The sequence below is a fragment of the Dermacentor silvarum genome, chromosome 10 (assembly GCF_013339745.2).
Source record: "Dermacentor silvarum isolate Dsil-2018 chromosome 10, BIME_Dsil_1.4, whole genome shotgun sequence".
NCBI classification, from domain to species: domain Eukaryota; kingdom Metazoa; phylum Arthropoda; class Arachnida; order Ixodida; family Ixodidae; genus Dermacentor; species Dermacentor silvarum.
In genome coordinates this window covers 31,681,492-31,703,536 of record NC_051163.1, presented here as the reverse complement: position 1 = coordinate 31,703,536, position 22,045 = coordinate 31,681,492, and the positions used below count along the sequence as shown (strand labels likewise).

At 48.5% G+C, this 22,045-nt stretch overlaps 3 protein-coding genes across 10 annotated transcripts in view; 2 read left to right on the top strand and 1 right to left on the bottom strand.

Moving 5' to 3' along the window:
* The window catches only part of LOC119430963 (trimethylguanosine synthase), a 46,379-nt gene extending 43,257 nt beyond the window's left edge, over window positions 1–3,122 (top strand). For both annotated transcript variants that reach the window (XM_049656926.1, XM_037698427.2), the window contains exon 13: window positions 2,925–3,122. The gene's annotated coding sequence lies outside the window, so the exon portion shown is untranslated. The remainder of the gene's footprint in view (window positions 1–2,924) is intronic.
* Window positions 1–10,262, bottom strand: part of LOC119430969 (nucleoside diphosphate kinase 6) — a 28,499-nt gene extending 18,237 nt beyond the window's left edge. Inside the window, exons 1-5 of one of the 5 annotated variants that reach the window (XM_049656935.1) lie at window positions 10,055–10,262; window positions 9,575–9,677; window positions 7,939–7,978; window positions 7,761–7,844; window positions 6,735–6,811 (exon numbers count right to left, since the gene is read on the bottom strand). In XM_049656935.1, coding sequence (XP_049512892.1) covers window positions 6,735–6,811; window positions 7,761–7,844; window positions 7,939–7,978; window positions 9,575–9,677; window positions 10,055–10,132 — 382 coding nt within the window. In that variant the 5' untranslated portion in view covers window positions 10,133–10,262. The remainder of the gene's footprint in view (window positions 1–6,734; window positions 6,812–7,760; window positions 7,845–7,938; window positions 7,979–9,574; window positions 9,678–10,054) is intronic. The other 4 variants (XM_049656936.1, XM_049656934.1, XM_049656933.1 and 1 more) reach the window with 4 other exon arrangements.
* The window catches only part of LOC119431358 (WD repeat-containing protein 18-like), a 28,053-nt gene extending 10,310 nt beyond the window's left edge, over window positions 1–17,743 (top strand). The window contains exons 1-3 of one of the 3 annotated variants that reach the window (XM_037698845.2): window positions 10,395–10,892; window positions 13,450–13,848; window positions 17,072–17,743. In XM_037698845.2, coding sequence (XP_037554773.1) covers window positions 10,575–10,892; window positions 13,450–13,848; window positions 17,072–17,683 — 1,329 coding nt within the window. In that variant the 5' untranslated portion in view covers window positions 10,395–10,574 and the 3' untranslated portion in view covers window positions 17,684–17,743. Of the gene's footprint in view, window positions 1–10,394; window positions 10,893–13,449; window positions 13,849–17,071 lie in introns of those variants that run through there. The other 2 variants (XM_049656931.1, XM_049656930.1) reach the window with 2 other exon arrangements.
* The last annotated feature ends 4,302 nt before the right edge of the window (window positions 17,744–22,045 follow it).

The following is a 22,045-nucleotide window of genomic DNA, read 5'->3' as shown; positions in this document are numbered from 1 at the left end:
AAGCTGACTCTGCCTTTCAGGGCTGCTAAACAAGCCGTTGCCGATGCGGTACTTCTCATACACCCGAGAACTAACGTGCCAACCCGCATCATGGTGGATGCTTCCAGTGTGGCCATCGGCGCTGTTCTCCAGCAGAAAATCAACTCCGAGTGGCGCCCACTGGGTTTCTTCTCTCGGAAGCTCCAACCTGCCGAGACTCGCTACAGCGTTTTTGGCCGCGAGCTCCTCGCCATCTACTCCACCATCCAGCACTTTCGGCACTTCTTGGAGGGCCAGCCATTTTATATTCTAACCGATCATAAGCCTCTGGTGTATGTCTTCCGTACAAACTCTTCCAAGTACGTCGCACGTGAAGTTCGTCAACTGGCCTGATAGCGGAGTTCACCACGGATATCCGGCACATCAAAGGCACCGACAACGAGGCAGCTGACGCACTTTCACGCATCACCTCCCTCGGCACTTCTACATCGACTGTGGATTGGGAGGGTCTAGCTCGTGCGCAGATGGAAGACCCCGAGCTGCAAGCGCTGCGTGACCATCCCCGTTCCCTCCGTCTACAACTCGTTCCTCACCCGTTTGTGCCTGGCTCCCTCTGGTGCGACATGTCAGCGGCTACACCTCGCCCCTTCATTCCGACTGCCTTCCGTCGTGCGGTGTTCCAATCACTTCATGACATCTGCCATCCCAGCGTCCGAGCCACGCAGCGCCTCGTTACACAGCGGTATGTCTGGCCAAGCATCAACACCGATGTTCGCCAGTGGGCCCGCTCGTGCCTCGCATGCCAGACCGCCAAAGTGACCCGCCACACGAAGACTCCCACGCAGTCGTTCTTGCCCCCTGGCTGCCGTTTTGACCACGTCCATCTTGATTTGGTGGGACCACTTCCTCACTCTCACGACTGTCGCTACATTCTGACAATGATCGACCGCTTCACCCGTTGGCCCGAAGCCGTGCCCATTCCGGACATCACTGCGGAAACGGTCGCCAAAGCCTTCGTTTCAGCATGGGTTTCCCGCTTCGGCTGCCCCAGCATCGTGACAACTGATCGCGGCCGGCAATTTGACTGCACACTTTTCACTTCACTCAACCGCCTGCTTGGCACTAAGCACTGCCGTACCACTGCATATCATCCCTGTGCCAACGGCATGGTTGAGCGGCTCCATCGCCAGCTCAAGGCTGCACTCACTGCGCGCCTGGATCGAGAACACTGGGTCGACCACCTTCCTATGGTGCTTCTCGGCCTACGTGCCGTCCTTCGTCGCGACCTTGGCTGTTCAGCGGCCGAACTCGTCTACGGTGCACCCCTGCGGCTTCCTGGAGACTTGTTCGTTTCTTCGGCCCCCTCGCCCCAGCCGCTACAGTACCTCCAACGCCTACAGGACTGCATTCAGCACCTGCGCCCCGTACCACCTCGGTCATCGGACCACAGCATCTTTGTGCACCCGGACCTTGAGTCCTCGTCCCACGTCTTCCTCCGACGAGACGCTATCAAGGCGCCTCTTACACCCTCCTACGACGGACCATACCGTGTCCTCCACAAGACGCAGAAGTCCGCCACCATCCTATTGAATGGCCGCGAAGAAGTCGTTTCGCTGGACCGCCTCAAACCAGCCTACGTCGAAACGCCTCCCAAAGAGCTCCCCGCGGATGTCGCTGGCGCACCTGTCGATATGCTCGACACCAAGACAGCCCCATCTCTGCCTCGTCGACGAGTACATTTCGCCGTTCCGTCTAGGCGGGGGGCCCTGTAGCGCCCACCGACGCTGCTAAGCGCGAACGCTAAGGTCAGCGTTCTCGGCCGGCGCCTTGGGGCCGGCTGCGAATGACGAGAAAAATAAAGTTGGGCGGCGCGTGCCAGCGGCGCAAGCACGGCACGCGCTAGTCCGTTCTGAAAGCCTGCTGAGCTGGTCCTCTTGTTCTGGCGCTCCGCTGCGACCCCTCGGTTCTCGACAACCTAAAAAGGCGTATCCACAGATGCACGATATCGCCCGAGGCATTGTGGATTAGTTTCTTCAGTTGCAGAGTTGAGAGAATACACCAACTTGTCATTTGCAGTTTATGAACCAGGAAAGTACTGATGCCAGATGTGTTACGCAAAGTATGGCTCACTGACAAGCTTTCCTTGTAGCTGCAACCTTGCTTGACAGTGTTCATTTTTTTTATGCCTCATCGCTAAGACTTCACTTATACTGTAATACCTCGACGACTCCTGTTTAGTTGGCCGCAAAAGCTTAGAGGACATGAAATCCACAACAAATGTAAATTTACTCATCTGTGAAGGCATGGCGTTTCTAATTTAGCGCATCACTATGTATGATGCGGAGGCTCAGGACCAGGCGTTGCAGAAACTTTTTTTCTTTTCGCAAGTCCCGTGCTTGTACACTTTAATGCTGGCTACGTTTTGTTTAGTCGTTGATGGCATTATTTCTACAGACTTAGTGTATGATGTTCAGGATTGACATACTCTAGTTCAGAATAGCCAACTGTAGTTAAGTTTCTCTCCGTTCTTACTGGGCATTAATGCTTGATTCATTGCTAAACACCTTATGCTGTCAACCTCAAAGATTTCCAATGTATGTCTTGTGTGGTCACTGATGACATTCAGCAGGCTGTTATTGTGTTTAGCCCTTAGTTGTGTACTGAAAAGGATTTTCAATGAGCTCAAACATAGCTATATAAATATACTTGCCCTCTTACAAGACCTTGAGGCTTGTAGCATGCGTATGCTTGAGAACGGAGCTATGTGCTCCTCACAATATCTTTCTGATGCAACAGATGCTTTTGATTCTTTATTAATAAGCTCAAGCAAAATTTTCAATTAGGGGCACTGTAGTATGCATATTTTTAGCGTGAGGTGCATAAGTTTAGCAATGGGTAAAGAGCTAAAATCTAATTCTTAGTAAGCTGTGACTTATTATGTATAGTTTTTTTTTTTTTTTTTTTTTTTCATGTTACGCTCTTGTTAGCCCTTTATGTACACTTCAGTGTTAAGAAAACACACTGGTTGTTTAGAAATACCATGACACAAACTTGGATTTGTTGCGGTAATGTCAATAAATATTTATTTCATTGCTCATTACAGAAAAATAAAAGGAGAATGTGTAATGTATATCTTTTTTTTTCACTGTACACTCCTCTGGCATATGGCACAATTGATGGGCACTCTAAGGCACTGAGAGTCAGCAACTCGTGCCATGAAATCATTAGCAGCATGCATACTTTATCTGCCGAGTCTATGACCTAAAAAGGCGTATCACACACATTAACAACTCAAGTATCTCGTTAAGGAGTACTGACATATTTTCAAAAGTGTAGGCCCAACCTCCATACTCACCAAAGGATCACCTTTGGCGAGTATGGAGGTTGGGCCTACACTTACAAGACGTTTTCATTTGACACTAAAGTTGTCATGGAATGCCATACCTTGCATCATTCACATTATGGTGACAAAATTAAGATTTTGCAGGACTAACGTTCAGACTAAGCACCGGGAAAAATACCTAGAGATGCAAAATATTCACAAAGTTTCAATGGCCTGAAAAGAATGTTTTGCGTTTTTTTTTTCCAGGAAAACTTTTTAAATAAACTAGGTTTCAATTTGTCCATTACAAATATTTGTAGCAGGGCAATTCTGTATGCTGTAGAGGTAAACAATATGAACGGATTGTCAATTTATATTGTATTCACTTGAGTAGAAATACAAGCTTAAATGACTGCCACATTAAACGCGACTTCAAAACAAGTTTTCTACAAACACAAATCCGTAAAGCAAACCATGCAGGTCAACTGCAAGGTTTCTGGTTCACCTTTTAGGTCGCCCTTTCTGCACGATATTTTGTTTAAATTTTACAATGTTACTTTTGGGGGCTGGGCATTGGGCCACTTCTGTAGGTGCTCAAGAATCAAAAAACCAAGATAAAAAATAAAAATGTTTGCATCATATACGGACATTGGGTTTCGTCTATGTGCTGGTCTTGCAAACTCTTTGAACTGTTGTCCGGTAAGTTCGTACTTTCTCGATTATCATGACATCAATCACACGGGGCGAAATTTGCCAACATCATGCCACAATAAGCTTTTAGGTATAACGACATTGCGAATAAAAAGTAAACGAGAGTGCTGTGTGCATTCTTTTGGCTGTGGTCGGGCACGGCAGCAGCAGTGATTGCAGGGACGGAGCCAGCCAGTGTATTGTAAAACAACCGCCTCCTTGGTACCGAAACCAAAACAAGTTCGTAGATAGGAGTAATTATAATACAGTAAATTAGTTGGAGAAAATTTTGTAGCCAGCATTTTTTTTTGTACCATTCAGATCTTTAGGACTTTCATTTAATGCAAAACAAAACAAAAAGAAAAGTTGAAAATGTCATGTTAGCACTTCTTTAGGGCTTACTATATGTTATTACAAGTGTAATATACAAATACGCGGTGTCAATGGCAGTTTTAAAATGCTCGGGGGAGGGGGTGGGGGAGTGTTTATGGGTTAGCAAACAGTCACTGAGCTGCTTGATAAAGTATCCACTGCTACAGCCATTCCAAAATCTTGAGAGAGGTAACTGCTACTCTATGCCATTCTCGGCTTCTATTGCTTTTGACACCACAGAACTTCAACTGAAGACAATAAGCAGTGTCGCTTTTGCTGTATTGGCTGGGCAGTACTAATAAGTAATCTCATCCAGCCCTGCGCGTAAGTCATGCAACAGGCTTTTGTCGTAGAAATGCTGCATAAACATGCCCGTGTTTCCATCTTGTACTTTTACACAGCTTTGGCCATCAGGATCTGTATAACATGGCGATTTCGTCCGCTGAATTCTATGTCACTCTTATCCGCCATTCAGAGCCAGCCGATTGCGTTGATAATGCGGGCGGAGCGCCGCTCTGACTCCTGACGAAGCGCGACAAGAGATGCCATTGGAATAGAATTATGTCATCCCAGCCCTGAGCACCAGTGTTGCCTACCATATTTTGCAAATTTCCCCTAGAAACCGCCCAGAACATCCCTGCATACCACAAAAGTGATGATGCATTGAACACCAGGGGCACAGTGGTGTCTGGCAAGAGATCTAGAAAAACTACATAAAGACAGTACCAATACACCGCTTACTTAGTAGGATACAATGCTAGCGAACATTGCAGTTGTTGCAATTTGTGGCTTGGTGTGCAAGTTGGCAAACTTATTGAGCAAGAATGTTATATGTACAGTAGTAGTGCTCAGCCAGAGGTTCACAAAAAAGTACATATATAAAAAATAGTGCTGACACTTCATAGTGTAGTCCTACAGAAGCAATGTGAAAATCCTGCATATATAATACAAACCCAAGTGCAGTACACGGGGCTGTTATGGAGAAGCGAAATAGGAACAGAAATAAAAAGGAAGTGCTAAAAATTTATAGATGCGTAGTGCGACTGAAAAAGAGCACTGTTATGTAGGAACAACAAAAGCTTAAGCCTCTAAACACATTGGTGCACCAATGTAATAGAAGTAAATTTGATGTGATGAAATCTGGTGCAAAACTATAATATGCTACATGCATACTATTCGCAAGATTTTACTGTATATACTGCTGCTGGTAAGTAGGAGCCAGTGCATGTCAGCAGTGCACACATCATAATGCGTGCTTTAATTTGGTGGCCAAGTTGGCAGACTTGGAGCATCGACGGCATCAAATGCTTTTTAGGAAGCAGTACTGAAAAATTTGGTTTACAAATGGTTACAACCAGTTTTCGAAAGGGAGCAGGCAGCGTGGGATGCACGTCACAGAGACAAAGGTTAGGTATTGCACTGCTGTTCCTGTTCGTCGACCACTACGTGCTCGCATCGTTCTAGGTCAAAGACGAGTTTCGCACGGCGCCAGCGTTGCTCCTCGTTCAGGTACCACATGTCCTGGTCAAACTCTGGGAAGAAGAAGCTGATCTCACGCCTGGCCGACTCCTCGGAATCTGCAAAGTGCATTGATAGGTGAACTTCGGTGTGAATGCTCTCGAGTGTCAAATGCGCAAGGCAAAGGCCGAATGCCAAATTCGTTTTGAATAGGCTCAATGGCACACTAAAGAGAAAAATTATTTGAGGTGTATTAGTAGATTATCTTTCTACGTTGCCAAGAAAGCCGCCCTTGCCGTTAGAAGACGCTTGGTAAGCCAGAAAAGAAGCAAACATGAAAGCCGGTTGGCTTTCATCTTTGAATGAACATGAAATGTCTGCCTTGAATTTACTGCACCACCCCGCTGTGGTGTCATGAATTTTGATGCTGTCGGCTCGGGCATGTTTAATTTTGCATCCGTAAAGATAGATGGGCCAGTGGGAAACTAAATGCTGTTTTGCTGCTACAAATGCCGCCGGCTTTTTCACTAAACGAGCCATTTGATGCTTTCGCATAAAAAAAAGAAAAAGCCAGCCCTGCAGCTCTGCCAAGATTGCTTCATTACTATGAACTATTGAATTATGGGCAATTTAATGAAAGTGAAATTATGTTGCAGTTGGCCTTGAAAGCCCTCTGCATCATTTGAGTGGCCATAAGGTACTGAAGTTTGTCTTTACCACACGTTTCTCGGGTCTCCCTGTGTTCCTTATACAAGTTTACGACCTACAAAAAATTTTTTAATTCAGGCTTTTCATAAGAATGCCATTGTACGGACTTCTTTCTTCATGCTATTAGCTGGCACTTTGAGGGTAAACCTCGTTATTGGGTGCAGATTAATTTCATGCGGAATGGACACGTTAACATGACACTAACCTGATCCATGACCGGCATTCCGTGTGTCTGTCAGTCCAAACCTTGCACGGATGGAATTGGGGGCATCATGAATAGCCCTGCAAGGTTAGATAGAACCTTGGTAAACAAGCACAATTTTCCAGAGAACAGTCATTAAAAATTTGTTGAGCTGCGTATTGGTGAGGAGTTTCTGCATTGTTGCTTATTTTGTCCCCTGTTACGCGAGACCTCATGGTGAGCTACATGAAAATACTATCCATTTAACTTAACTCGCATATATACATATGTATACGTATGTATGTGTGTGTTTACATACATATGTGGAAACATTTACCCCCACATCCTCCACGTTTCGCATGCCATGCTATGCCATCTGTGGCAAGTTATCCTTTCGTCTACTTTCATTTCCCGTTACCTGCTTTTATATTTTGTCACTTCGTATGATTCTGATTAACGACAAATCAAGCCCTTCAGATTCCCCTATTCATTTTTCTCATTCGTAATAAGCATGCATTTGCTACGTGCTGATATTGACGAGAAGCATTTCAGATGTCCTCCTTTGTGTCGGACAATTTGTTATATCGATGCTCGTTGCATCAAAGTCAACTGTACTGCAGCGGACAAAGATGCCGTTTTGTTGCCCCACAAAGAAGGTCCTGGAAAGAGAGCGGTGTCCTATCATTGCAATTCGGAGTGGGAAACATCGCCAAAGTCTGCTAGTTCTTTTATTTACATTCATGATGGAATGATGATTCTCAGTGCAATGATTTTTCTTTGTTCCTACTGCTGTACTCTATTCCTCGTAATTGTTGTACTTTAGTCTTCGTGACCTATTGTCTCATTCTTTTCTTCCCTTCTTCTATTTTTGTTTCTGTTCGTCCGTTCCCGAAGAGTAGGCAGGCATTGTGCCCCTTCCGGTCGCAATTGCCAGCCTGCTGTTCCTTACTTTCTTTCTTTACAGATGCTTTCTAACCAAATAATAATAACAATGTAATAGGACTACCAAATGGCTTTGCTTGACATAAAATATGAGCAAAGCTATCTTACCTGAACACTTGGGTTGGCCCCAGGAGGGTACGCCACTCTTTGATGCCATTCTCCTTGGCCAATATGTGGACTGACAGTGGCCCGCTAGCAGAACAGATGGCATATGAAAAGCATGGAGTGAGTTACACGACTGACTTTTCAGGTCAGTGCAGAGCACTGAAGCATGCTGGATACATACCTGGACATAAAGCTTGCCAGCCTCTCAAAGAAGAATTTTCCTAAAGCAAAAACGAAACAACAGTTGTAACAGATTAGTTTTCACTCCTTGAGTTGGCCAGTTACATTACGTTACAGCCGTTCGTGCTAGGATATGGCAAAAAATTATGTAGGAACTGTTTTTTCTCATTACTAAGCAAGCACTAACGATGGAAGAACTATGTTGTCTGGGAGAGTTCCCGTAAATTTTTGGCATGGCAGAGGCTGAAGACTTATTAAAGTTGAACACCTACTGTATGCATCCCATTCAATTGTGTGGCATGTCAGTTAACTGCCAAGGCTTAATTAACTTAACAGAGATTTTAATATTTTTTTAGATGTCTAACTAATTAATAAATGCCTACTAAACTGCAAATACCACTGTTGCCTGGGCCTTATGCATTCCTTGCTTGCTAGGTCAGACATCCCAGACAGCACCACATTTGCTGCACCATCCCGACTCCCTTTGCATCGAAACCCGATAACACCGTCACTGCAGTCAGTCATCGACCGCTTAGATCGTAACTCTATCCCCGCACAGCCTCTTCAATGACGTGCGCCGCGGCACGACTCCGGGCGACGAGGTGACAATTGTATCGCGTCGACCGCATAGTCTGAAGTCCTTCCGCGCACTTATCCCCGTTCCATTAGTCACGCAACCGGATACGCACTCGGGGGCGCTCCGCGTATTGACACTTGGCTTCTCAGAAAGTGTGCGAAAAGGGGGGGGGGGGACTTCGGTTGGTGCAGAAGCACAGCGCGGTGGTCGCTAAAGTAGTGTGTGTCAACGTCATTGTCACTCCGCTCTCTTATCTCCCCGACAGGATTAGAAGCTCGGCCCTAAGATGACGTATATAGGCGTGTGTAAACAGAGCAGCGGGCCGCACGGCAGAGCGCGTGCGTTTTGGAAGAAATCTCGTCGTTACGGATAGAAGACGTGTTTATAGAGATAACGCGAGCTCCACTGCGCGTCGTCTGCTGGAACGCGTTCAACGCGCAAACGGCCCGGCCCGACTCCGGGCCATCTTTAAGATAAGGCTAGAGTGCACCCAATCTAGTACACTCTAATAAGGCATTTTACTCGCTTTTTCGGGAAACCGGAGCCCGACGAAACCCGCGATGCGACGCAATTAAGCGATCCGCGTCGGTTCTACCTTCGAAGAGTGCCGTCGCATCGGTATGCGGACGAGCGCCGCGTCGTGCCGAACGCGACACTTTCGCAACCTAGGAGCAGACGACACGCTTGGTCTTGAAACTGACGGCAACAAGACGTCTTAAAGGCGTTTCCTAGCAGACTTCCCTGCAACAAAGCCTGTTAAAATCTGGCCGAGCACAAACAGCGCGCTGTGGAATGATGGCTAAAACGAAAGAAAGCACTGTTAGGGGTTTTTGTTTATTCGTTCTCGCGCGCGGTTACTCGAACTGAAGGACCAGAGCTTTTTTTAGAATTGCTTAGCTCGACATGACGAATGGGGCGAAATTCGGAACAATGAGAGAACAGCTGTTTCACAACATATGTTAACTCTGGCTCGAAATCACGCTTGCAAACGGAAAAATGCAGTACGAATGTACCGTGGACGTGCGGAACCTTATGAGGCGATACATATGTATGAACCTACCTTGATGCTCGGCGTAAAACTTCTCCATCTGTTCTCTAGTGTAAGATCCCATCTTGCTTTTGACGAAGATGAAATCATTTTCCAGGATCACCTGCCGAACGGCCTGTGCGAAATTAGGATAAGAAAGCACCGCAGGCTTAGAAAGCAATTATCGTGAAAATCAAATCTTCGAGCTTCTCCACTGAAACAGCTGCTCGGAAAACTGTTTACGGCAGCCAAGAGTACGAATAGCGCGAAACAACGAATACAACATGAAAAATAAGTGACAGGAAAAGCGCGTACGTCACTCCCTTGTTTACACCGCGGGTACTGCTTTTGCTTTTCTTTGTCTGCAATTGTGCTATTCTCGCCGAAATAGGTGCGCCCTTTAGCGAGGTGGCGAGTCTGCCGTCAAACGCGCTAATTGCTCGCGTCAAGGACACTTCCTCCTCTGGGCCGGCCGACTAATGGATCCTATAAAGTTCGCGATCGCCGCCTCACCTCGAGTTTCATGGGGATCTTGCAAACATCGGGCTTCAAGATCGCCAGGGTCAGCTGCAGCTTTCGCGTGATGCACATGGCTTCTGTTGATGTGACAAGTGGCGACCCCCTTGACTTGCCGGCGCATGCGGCACGAAACGAGAGAGAGCGCGCGCGCGGTGAAATAATCTGCACGTGTGCGCTGGATGCGTCGTCGTGTGTGTGCACGTGTGCCTTTGCACGCGACTGCCGCGCCTAGCGACCTACTGAGCCAACGCACATACGTGCCAGCTGTCACGATTGTAACTTCTATGCTTTTGCTCGTCGAACAACGACATCAGCCTCGTCGTAGACATGGGCGGCAGTTTTAACGCGCACCAGCCATCTCCGAGTGTCTCAGCGGCCGGTGGTTCGCGTCGCGCAAGTTTGTGTGGATTTTTTAAAAGTTGGCGCATCACTACCGGCACCTAGCGGAGCTTTCGGCGGTTTGCTACGACGAGCAGGGCTTAGCCGGCTGGGCGCGTTTGATTACAGCGGAAAAATGGCGTCGTTCGAATGCATCTTCACGAGCGACGGCGCGGGCCAGTTGTGGAACACTTGCGTGTGGGACATTGTGTCGGCGTCGGTGCTGTCGCAGTACAAGGGAGGGACGAGCAGTCCGCGGACGCTGTGTCTGTTGGGGTCGGACTACGTCATCGGCGCGCAGCACGACAAGCCGCTGCTGCGGGTCTGGTCGTTGCAGCGTCGCGATCAAATTCAGAAGCAAATCGTGTGCCCCGGCAGGGTCTCTGCGTTGGCGGCGTCTCCGGACGGCCTGCACTGCGTGGCCGGCATAGACGACAAGATATACCTGTGGCAGGTGAGCGCTGTCGCCCATGCCATGTACTTGTAAGCGCGCACGTGCAGATAGTTTCTGGTTTCACCACGCGTGCTCTTTCGGTGTGTGCCTCACGGCGCCGGGAAGTCAAGGGGGGTTGCCACTTGTCACATCGACAAAAGTGCAGTATACTAGAATACTGCAACAGAAGTGTGCGACCGTGTTACCATATCGTAATACGAGAAAGGGAAGCGTGGTTGCCTTCGTGTTGTGTGCAGCTGCAGGAACTGCACGGATAAAAGGTAAGTAGTTTTCTGTATTCACAGTCCCCTACTACCGGGCAGGAGACGCCGGTTGAGTTTCTTGCACAGAAAACGCAGAGACGAACGCTACTCGTGTGGTAGCAGTCGGGGAATCGGAACACTTGTCCGTACGAAGAGGCGACGTCAGAGGCGTCTACGCTTGCCGCGCGACTGACCGCGACCGTCTCGGCCACGCGACATTTTTTAAACGTTTCAACTGAAGCTGCGCAAAAAGTAGGTGGAGAAAATGAGGCAAGAACCACGTACAGGAAAAGACAGAGCGCCGACTGCCAACTGAATTTTATTTGGGAAAGGCAGCCAGGAGGAGGAACAAACTTTTATTTAAACCAGCAGTTTATCTGGCTGGGCCTAGGCAGCCAACATTTTTTTTTTTTTCAGGCAGAACGAGAAAGTGAATGGTTTACAATACAAGATGATCATTTCTCTCCTTATAATGCGCCCCAGCTGGGCAAGCGATGATGCGCCAACACACTTGTGAACAGCCATTTTGATGAAAAATGCTTCTATGATCTAACCAAATGGATTTATTTTTTTTTTCTTTAAACTTCCTTGTATCTAACATTCCTGGTCGGTTGTTGCCTGCTTTAAAAACATACTCTTATGGAGGACAAAAAAAGTAAAGTGCATGTGAGCACTCTTTACAGCGAACTGACAATAATTTGTGCCCATTTTTAACATTGTTTTGGTGTTGCCTGGCACTTTCATTGGCGCATTGTTTTGTCTTTCCTATGTAAACGTTACTACAACTTAGCGGAATTTTATTTACTTTTCTTATGCTGGTTCATAAACCTTTTTTTCATGGTTGGTGGAACGTGCTGACCATAATTTATTTCACACAAGGGGACCCACATTGGAACGCTTGCAGGGAGCAGAAATAAAACTGGAGTAATGTCATGTTTACTGGCTATTTTATTTATGAATTGTGCGAAGTTTATTTACACGAGAAACTACATGCAGTGCTACTTTCCTCTTTTCTTATTTTGTGATTGCTTCAGTTTTTTAGAAGCGCCTAACACACATACGGGTTAAAGGAATTCAGACACCCAGCATCTAATAATCACCTCATCTGGGTTGTAAAGATACCCTCAAGCTGTTGCTCACATGATTGGCTGTCCGAATACTGGTACAAGCAATGCATTGTTAAGTTGCGATGGATGCTGCCATAGGGCAAGATAACCTTTTTAGTCGAAGGTACATATGCCAGGCACACTTGTTTACTAGAAGAAACATAGAGTAGTTGAGCATCCAGAAATTGAACGTTATTGCTCTGTGCCCACACCTGTGAAAGCTTAAAACTACAGAAAGGCTAGTGAAAGTTGCCAGCATATTAGCTGCTGTATCGTCAGAAGGAATAACTGATTCTTTTATAAGAATTGCCAAGTAATCATCTACAGACCTATAGGTGTGAAGAACACCGATTCGGTTGTTGATGGAGGATTTAAAAAAAAGTTTCATAAAAATGGGCCATTACTCATAAACATGTCTCAGTCATGATGGTCAATTTTATGTAAAGCAGTTTACAAAGCTGTGACTCGGCAACTGTGTGCTATCCCCCTGCCCTCGTGTAGTGTCTGTGGGAAGAGAGAGAGAGAAACTTTAATGAATAAAATGAAACTTTAGGTCCCGTGGTTGGGGCCCCTAGTTCAGGGCTCCACTGGCACGAGCGGTTCGCTGGGCTTGGTCCAGGAGAGCCAGTTGGCTGTCCTGGTCCTCGTCCGCAAGCCATGCCTCCCACTGCCTGTTAAAATCTTGTGGTTTTAGTAGTGTGGAGTTTATATGTTTTGGTCTGTTTGGGCATATCCACGTGATGTGCGGTAACGTTGGCGTGTCCCCACACCACGGGCATTCGTCAGTGTATCGTGCTTGGTGAATACGGCTAAGTGTATGTAGGTTTGGGTATGTGTGTGTTTGAAGTCGGCGCCAATTCCTTGCCTGTTGACTGTTTAACTTAGGATGAGGGCGTCCATATTGCCTCCGCTCCTGTCTTTGGTGTTCGAGGATGTCGCGCGGGAAATTAATGAATTTTTAAGTTTACACATTATCAGGTATGCAAGAACATCTGAAGCCACAGGAATAAAGATGGGACAAATTCATGTACTGTTAATCGTTCTCATGCTAGCTGAACAATCACAGTGTCAGAATTGCCTATTAGTATCTTTTCTACGAATTTCTGTGGCCAAGACAGCATATGAGGACATGATGCCAACGCCATGTGTGGCTGGAGTTTGGGCGTATTTGCTGTTGGCGATAAAATGTCTCTTCCGTCTTTGTCTCAGGTCTCGTCGGGTGACCTTCTCGCCGTGGTCAGCCGTCATTTCCAGCTGATCACGTGTCTGCGTTTCACCGATGATGGTGGCCGCTTCGTTTCGGCATCGCGTGACGGCCAGGTGCTGGTCTGGGACCTGGCCGAGGTCGCCTGCACCGCCACGCGGGGACCCGCCGAGCCCATGCACGCATGGTCGCAGCACAGCTTTGACGTCACCGACGTCCACATTGGTGCGCTGGGCGGGACGCGATGCTACACCTGCTCGGCTGACCAGACGTGCCGTGTGTTTGACATTGACAGCGGCGAGCTGCTGGCCACCGTTGTGCTCGATGCCCCGCTGACGGCGGTCGTCACAGATCCGGCCGAGGACCGCATCTTTGCCGGTTCCAGCACAGGAAAGATATTCGAGGTGAGCTCTTGTCAGTGTCCTGTTGATCACTGTGTGTGGAAAGAACTGCAGGCATTCTTTGGGATGAGAATTGGCACTCAAAATTTGATTGTTGTGTAAGTAAATGAATGGTACATAACACTATATGACCTTCCACAATACAAAAAAGAAAAAAAAATCTCTTACCTGAGGCTTCAGATGCCTGAAAATACGTTAAAAAGAGGGTGCCTAATTTATCACTAGTCACCAGCCACATCGAAGTCCCTGCATCAGGTTGCCGTGGAATTTCAGAATGTTTGCTCACTTGTAGTAATTTTATATCAGATAGCCCCGTTTTCTAAAGGAGCCGCAGACTGTGCTTAGCAAGTTTTTAAAAACTTCTACTTCACCATGATGGCTGAAATACGAGAAAATACTACTTTGAAATCCGTGCTGCCACGTTGGTTAACCGGCGCCAGGGTTATTGAATTTGAAGTATTAGTGGACTGGTGCTCACACGCTTTCATCGAAGTTATTCCTATCTTTTATGTGGCTTCTTTATCCCCAATTTTGTAGAACGCCCGCATGATGGGGAAAAAAATTGGCGCTGCACACTTATGCATCTGGATTGCAGCATTTAATTTCAATCATGTTACTAAAGATCAAGGTGCTGAAAGAGGCTTCAGAAGAGTGAACATCCGAGCATGATCTCCGAGGTCTCATCAGAAAATCGCATCTGTGCACATGTGTATAGAACTGCACCTTTGTCTTGGAAGGAGCCTGCTGTGCCAGTGCTAGGTTCTGGTGTCAGAATTGTCGTGTTTGTTAAGCACATTTGGCTTCCCATGAGCTTCTGTTTCTTTCTTTACCTTTAACGTGAAGCTTCATGTGCCTACAGTATTTCTGTGGTTATACCTGCTGCGGGGGCTATGTTTCTTGCTCGAGAGACTCCGAGGGTCATCTTTTTTCGGCACTGTAGCCAGCACTCTGCTAGCCGACAACGAAGATAGTGGTTCAGCATCTGCAAAAGAAGTGCATTCAGCTGCGCCGTAATTCATGAGCATCCTACAACCTATATTTGCAACCTACAATTCTACATTTTTAGTGGTACAAAATAGGTTCTAAAGGCCGTCTTTAGTGAAGCTTTCTTTGTGATGTCCGGAGGTTTAAATGCTGTGGTTAGTGACAACGCTGTGTCGCGTTTTCTGTTGTTTGCCACTATTGAGTTGCAGTTGAGGAGAGGCCATTTCGCGCACCGCTTGGGGTAACACCTAGCACATGTGCCACACTCGTGACATAAAGTTCAGCGGTTCGACTCCTGGCACAGTTGTTCCAAACAGAATGGTTTCTTCTGTGCTTTTTGAGGCTCCCAAGCACAGATCTCTTGATGTTGCCAACTGCTCTTGCCGGCAGCACCTTGGGTAGCCTGTGCAACAGCAACCTCGGCCGTTACCAAAGGCTTTCCACCGAGTCATGTTTCTCATAGGTGGTAGGTACGTGGCCCGGCCTGAGATATACATTTTAGATATTGGAAGAATGTATTTTATGTATAGCTTACAGAGAGTTTTAGCCTATCCATAAATATTTTCGTTTGTGGAGTAGTACCAGGTTATCGGAGAGGTGTACGGCAGCAACAAGACTGTTAGTGACATCTTGGGACACTAAGCTTAGCCAGAAAGCACACAAAGCTCGTACTGCAGTAACCTACCATTTTCTGCTTAACTGCTAGCGTAAAGCGTTATTAGCGATGTAGTGGAGTCCTTAGATGATTTCCTTAAGTGAGAATACTCAGGTGATGCAAAGAACTTTTCAAAAGCATTGTAGTTGGACATAGCATCACAAGAGGTCACTACCAGCTTTGCTACTGCCGTCTACAGCTCTACTAATCTGTATACGTGTTATCCTTTATGGTACACTGAGTTACTGGAGACGTAGATGTCAAGCATCTGCATTGGTTGTGCAATCTTGTGGTGCAAAGCTTAACCAGAGGACACAGAGCTGTTAGAGAGTTTTAACTTTGCATGATTCATTAGGCCCACTGTGCATGAGCCACCACCATTCGTTTAGTGACTCCCGGTTCAACTACTGTCTGCAAATAAAGGGCGTTTGCAACCTTTGCTTTTATTGCAAAGGTAAACGTGGCTGGGTAGCAATATTTTGTTTGAGCTTACATTGGCTCATGTGACGACCACAGTTTACAGCCACTTCATTTTTGAGTCTCCCTTTAGCAGCTACAACCTTCCCTCGGCAAATGTTCCCCACATAATTATTGCACCCCCAACTTCGGATCAGGTTTATGCGAAAAAAAGTGCATGTATTATGCCAGTAAATCTGGTCACATCGTCTTGAACCTGAAAGAGAACGGCTGCCCAGAAGAGTTTATCTGCCAAGTAGCGCGTTGCTTAGTAAAGAAACAAAGAAGTGCCTTGAGGTCAGCAGAGGGGAAAAGAAACAAAGCGGCCTGCCTTCCTGACTTGCGGGGAAGGGGTAGATAGGGTGAGGGGAGGGAGTTGAACAAAGCACTTGCACGTGTGCTGTGGGAGGAGGGTATTCAAATTGCACCCAAGCCTTTCGCCACACTCGAGCACCTACTCCCTAGGCTGAAATGCAGCGGTCACCTGCCAATGCAGTCTCCTTCACTGGTGTCTTAGGTGTGTGGGAAGGGGAGGACTAAAAACTGCCCTGAACAAATGTGGCAGCACAGAAACTACCTCCATCGCTTGGACAGCCAGCACAGTGCTGAACTGGAGTGTGTATTGCCCCTGGAAATTTGAATACCATTGCTGGTCACAACTTCAGACACGTTATTGGTCAGTGGCAGAAATGCAACATAATGTCACGTTTTATCAAATTCTGTTGCCCTGAAAGCTTTTGTGGTTGGCTGTGCAGCCCATGTCAGACTTAATCCAAGCAATGAAGGCATATTTTTTGCAGCGTAACTTTGTAAAAAATGCAGTCATCGTATGCTTTGGAAGGAATCTGCATTAATACAGCACATTCAAAGCACCGTAGTTAGAAATACACTGGTTCTCTCAGGTTTCACAGCACCAACTTGGAAGTGCAGCAAAAGAACGAAGATCAGACTTGGACCCAGACTACTGACCGATTCTAAGCTATGCCATCTGCCTTGTGAGCCAGTGCCTGTTGTCGCTGTCCGTGGTCTGCATGCCTTCAATTTTATCTGCAACACCCTCCGCAGGAGAAGCAAGCGAGTGGTTAAGGCACGTTCAAGTCGAGTGTGACGGTGACTGTTTCGTTCTTGCAGGTGGCCTTGTACAAGTGGAACACAGGCAACAAACGACCAGAGGCAACATTCGTCGGCCATGAAGGCAAGGTGACCTGCCTGGCAACGTCGTTGGACGGCCAGCTGCTGGTATCGGGCAGTGAGGACTGCACGGCGCGAGTGTGGGATGTCACCTCCAAGCAGTGCATCCATGTCCTGCACCACAAAGGAGCTGTCACCAACGCATTGGTTGTGCCAACACCCGCAGCGCTGGCATCGATGCGGCCGTCACCACCAACGCTTCCACTGGGCGTCTTCAAGCGTACCATGCAGGCTGCCAAGGATCCGAACGGAGTCCCCGTGCATCTGGACTCCGGTCTGGTGAGCATGATTCGTGAGGAGGCGGTGCGACGAAACGCGTTGCCACGTGTGGACTGGGCTGAGGCGCTGCTGTCGATGTCTTCGTCATCTGCTGCGGGCGACGAGGAAGCAGACGACGACGATGATGATGAGGGCAGCGCTTTTGAGGGAGAGGAGGACTTGAGCAAGCAGGTGGCCATGCTCAAGGAGGTGAATAAGCAGCTCTACAGTTATGCCTGGAACTGTGTTCTGAGGCAGCAACAGGCAACGGGCAGTGATGTGTCATCACTGTGAGTTTGGGTCATTGTGATGTTTGCAGGATTGAGGAATAAACAATGTGATGTGTTCTATATCGCTCGCCTGCGATTGCTTTTGGCAAGAAATTTGTACAGATTCAAGCAAAAGAAACATTGAACTGCGCGTTGCTGTCATGGTACAGTAGAACCTCGTTTATACATTTCTGTGCAAAAAAATGCGAGAGAGAACGTACGATCTGAAGTACGAACCTCGCAGACTCAACTGTAGTTCACATCTGTATAATGCAAAGCTTTGTGCGAATCGTTGCAGCGGAGACTGGTAAGGCCCGAGCGGGCCTGAAGTGCGCATTGTCATGTTTGTGGCTTCAGCAAGCTTACATTTGCGATCCTTGAATTCGGCCTGGGTCAGCAGCTTCTTCGAGGGGGAAATTTCTGCGGGATGTTTGGATGTGCCCACTTGTTGCTAATCGTTGAGGCACGAGACTGACTACGCCAAGCTGGTATGGCCCAAGCGACCCGAGATGCACATTGTCGTTTTTCTATTGCGTAGTGTCTTAAGACAGCGACGGAAAACTGGCTCCGAATGACATTGCAACTTCTGAAATTGAACATTTTAAAAATAATATTGTGTTATAAGTGCAACAATCTGTGTTAATTATGCGTGTGCATAGATTTATTGCCTCAATGCGTTTAGGTCGCTATGATTGCTTGAAAATTTAGAAAGAGTGAAAAACAATGTCGCAAGAATGTCTGAAACCCCAAGCATGAAGAGTCTGAAGCCTCAAGCATGAAGATTTATAGGCAAATCCATGTACCATCATCATTCCCATCATTTGCCATACATTGTTTCCACGGGCGCCCTGACTGTCGTTTGTTTCAGGGCAGGTTTTAGTACAACTAGCCACAGTTGTTGCTGCCACGTTGTCGGACTGTACCACTCACTTCTTTTGGCACATTTGATTCTAGTTGCAGCCTTGGTACATTCAAATATTGTTTCATTTGCAATGGCAACATTTAATGTAGAATGTCTGCACGATCAGCTGCATGTTGCAACTTCCGAGTGCGGGGTTACCAGAAACGATCACTTGCTATCACGTGTTTGTGTTGTGATCTCCGCCTCGCGGTGCTCCACCGGGAGTCACCTAGACCACCGCGCGGGTCCAAACCCCTCAGGGGAGGATCAGTTCAGTTGCGTGTGCCTGGAGTGGACACTCCTTCGATTTTCACTGAGAGCAAGGCAGCGTCAAAAGAAGAAGGCCCAGAGTACAAGGAAGGCATTTGTTAGCCGACTACTTTGGCGTTGACTGTTACACCCTATCGGCGCATGAGCTGAAGCTCCCGCAAATCAAGGGTGGCACAACAGCATCAGAGAACGCTGTAACACGCTGCTATACGGTAGGATGGCTCCCAACAACCATGCCACCAGGGCAACGTTCCTTCAGCTTGGTATAGCCTCCGAGGGTGACCCGGCGCAGTACAACTCTGCACGCGAGGTGAGCCGTGTCTCTTTGGCATAGCCTCCAGAATAGGAGCAGCAAATATGTGTGCACCCGCCTCGGGTCGAAGACCTTCAGCGAGAGCCGACCAGCCAAACGACTCACTGGGAGAATCCGAATTCAGTATGCACCGTTTCGCCATCCGAACCCACGTGCGCGAAGTTCGAAAGTGACTTCGCAACGATGCGGCCCCTATGCCCAAAACGTGCTGCGTTAAGGCACCGCAACGAAATGGACAAATGCAATCCCCACAGTGTGCTTTTCGCATGAATTCTTTCTTTATAGCTAGGCTTCAAGATTGTCATGTGACGCTCCATCCTGTAACAAAAGCTCTTCGATAAATCCTACTGCCTCGCTTCGAGGAAATATCACAGCCCCTGTAGAGGACCGGAACACTTTGAAGATGTTGCCCTATGTCCATGACCGAGCAAATCCATGTAGCAATGGCAAAGAAATATGTCTATGCGGAAAGGGATCGTCTATGGATATTGTTGCTATCTCCACTCAGTTGAGCCCATCACCTTGACAAAATGTATAATCGGCTTCGTCTGAACACCGTATTGACACGTATACATGTTTATCTTTCACCGGTGGCCGCTTTCCACCGGCTAACAAATGTTAAACGTTATCGCTAGGCGCAGGACGCGCCTGTATCGGAAGTTTCTAGAACGTTATCGATGCTTCTTTCCATTGCCTGTTTTCACCGACGCTTCTGTTATCTGATTGCATGACTGACGCGAATTGTCTAGAACTTTCTGGAAGACACGCGGGCATCAGGGATTAATCTAGAACCTTCGATGACTCAGGTATAAAAGCCGACGCGTTTCGCCGCTGATCAGATTTTCGACGATCGCCGACTGTGTTCGCCGCTATCGTTGTGCTTTGAGTGTACCTTGCTTTTGTGGGCACAGGTTCGCCCAATAAACAACCAGTTTCGTCGTACACAGTTTTACGACTGTTTTCTTCAGCGTCACTACTACGTGACATCTGGTGGAGGTGCTAGTGCGTTCATGCAGCGAACGCCCCCGCAAAGCCGCGATCCAAGCCCGAAACCGGAGGACAACGCCAACGTCACCAAGGACCAGCGAGCTAGCCGTAGGCAGCAAGGACTTCTGCCGGAGTATGGACTTCTTCCCGAGAAGACCACAGCGATCAAGGCCAAGTCAACGACCCCAATGGCAGCCCCAGCGTCCCCCATCCTGCTGCAACAACCTCGGGAGCCCCCGACCTTCCGTGGATCATCGGCTGAAGACCCTGAAACCTGGCTGGCGACATACGAGCGGATCGCGACGTTCAACAAATGGAGCGACGACGACAAGCTACGCCATGTCTATTTTTCGTTGGATGACGCTGCTCGGACCTGGTTTGAGAACAGAGAGACCACCCTGGTTACGTGGGACCTTTTTCGTGAAAACTTCGTGAGGACCTTCACGAGTGTCGTACGAAAGGAGAGGGCAGAGGTTCTCTTAGAAACCAGGGTGCAATTGCCGAACGAGAACATCGCGATCTTCACGGAGGAGATGTCTCGCCTCTTCCGCCACGCCGACCCCGACATGTCTGAAGAAAAGAAAGTTCGGTTCTTGATGCGGGGTGTCAAAGAGCAACTATTCACCGGATTGATGCGCAACCCGCCCAAGACTGTCGCCGAATTTCTTTCCGAGGCCACAACGATCGAGAAGACGCTTGAAATGCGCGCCAGGCAATACAACCGCCGTGCCCTGACCAACTACGCCGATGCTCAAGCTCTAGGCGCCGACGACCTGCGCGAGACCATCAGAGCAGTCGTTCGCGAGGAGCTGCAGAAGCTCTTACCCAGGTCGCAGCCTCAAGTGGCATCTATCGCCGCCGTCGTCAAAGAAGAAGTTCAGCGCTCACTTGGAGTTCCTGATGTGCAGCCGCAATCGCCGCAACCCCAGCCGGAAGCGCTGACTTACGCCGCCGTTGCCCGTCGTCAAGGCCCTCCTTCACGCTCGCACCAGGGCCAAGTAACGCCGCAGTTCCGTCGCCCACCGCCGCCGCCGCAGCCAGCACGCCCGCCCGTCACCCAGCGCAGCTACCCGAGAAAGACGGACATTTGGCGCGCCCCCGACCACCGCCCGCTCTGCTATCACTGCGGGGAAGCTGGTCATGTCTACCGCCGATGCCCATACCGCGAGATGGGCCTACGAGGGTTCGCCGTCAACGCGCCGCGTCCACAGCTTGGCGAGCGGCCACGTGACATCGCCGACTACCTCGCCGGAGCCCAGTGGCAACCACGACGACCCTCACGCTCGCCGTCACCAGGACGTTACCTGTCGCCGCAGCGCCGACCATACACTGGCCCAGCCCGGGGCCGGTCCGTGAGCCCCTATCCGGGAAACTAAAGGCAGCAACCGATGGAGGTGCGGTTGCTGTACGACGCAATGCCGAAGATCCTCCGACGCCGCCGACGACGACGATTCGCGATTCATCACGACGAGATATCAGCACGCCGCCTAGCAACAGCCTTGACAACACTTCGCCGCCGAAAGAAGACTTTCCGACGCGACGTAGCAGCAGCAGAGCAAGCCGACGCAGCCGTGATCCGACGCCACGAATTAACCGCAATGCCAGACGCCGGTCTACCGATCTAGACGTGCTCATCGATGGCCATAACGTCACCGCTCTCGTCGACACTGGAGCCGACTATTCCGTCTTCAGTGGCCCGTTCGCCGCCAAGTTGAAGAAGGTGAAAACAGCCTGGCAAGGACCCGATATCCGGACAGCGGGAGGCCACCTAATAACGCCGACTGGAATCTGCACAGCGCGAGTCACGGTAAACAACCGCACTTACCCGGCGAGCTTCGTAATCCTGCAGCACTGCTCCAGGGATGTCATCCTAGGCATGGACTTTCTAAATCAACACGGTGCAGTCATCGACTTAA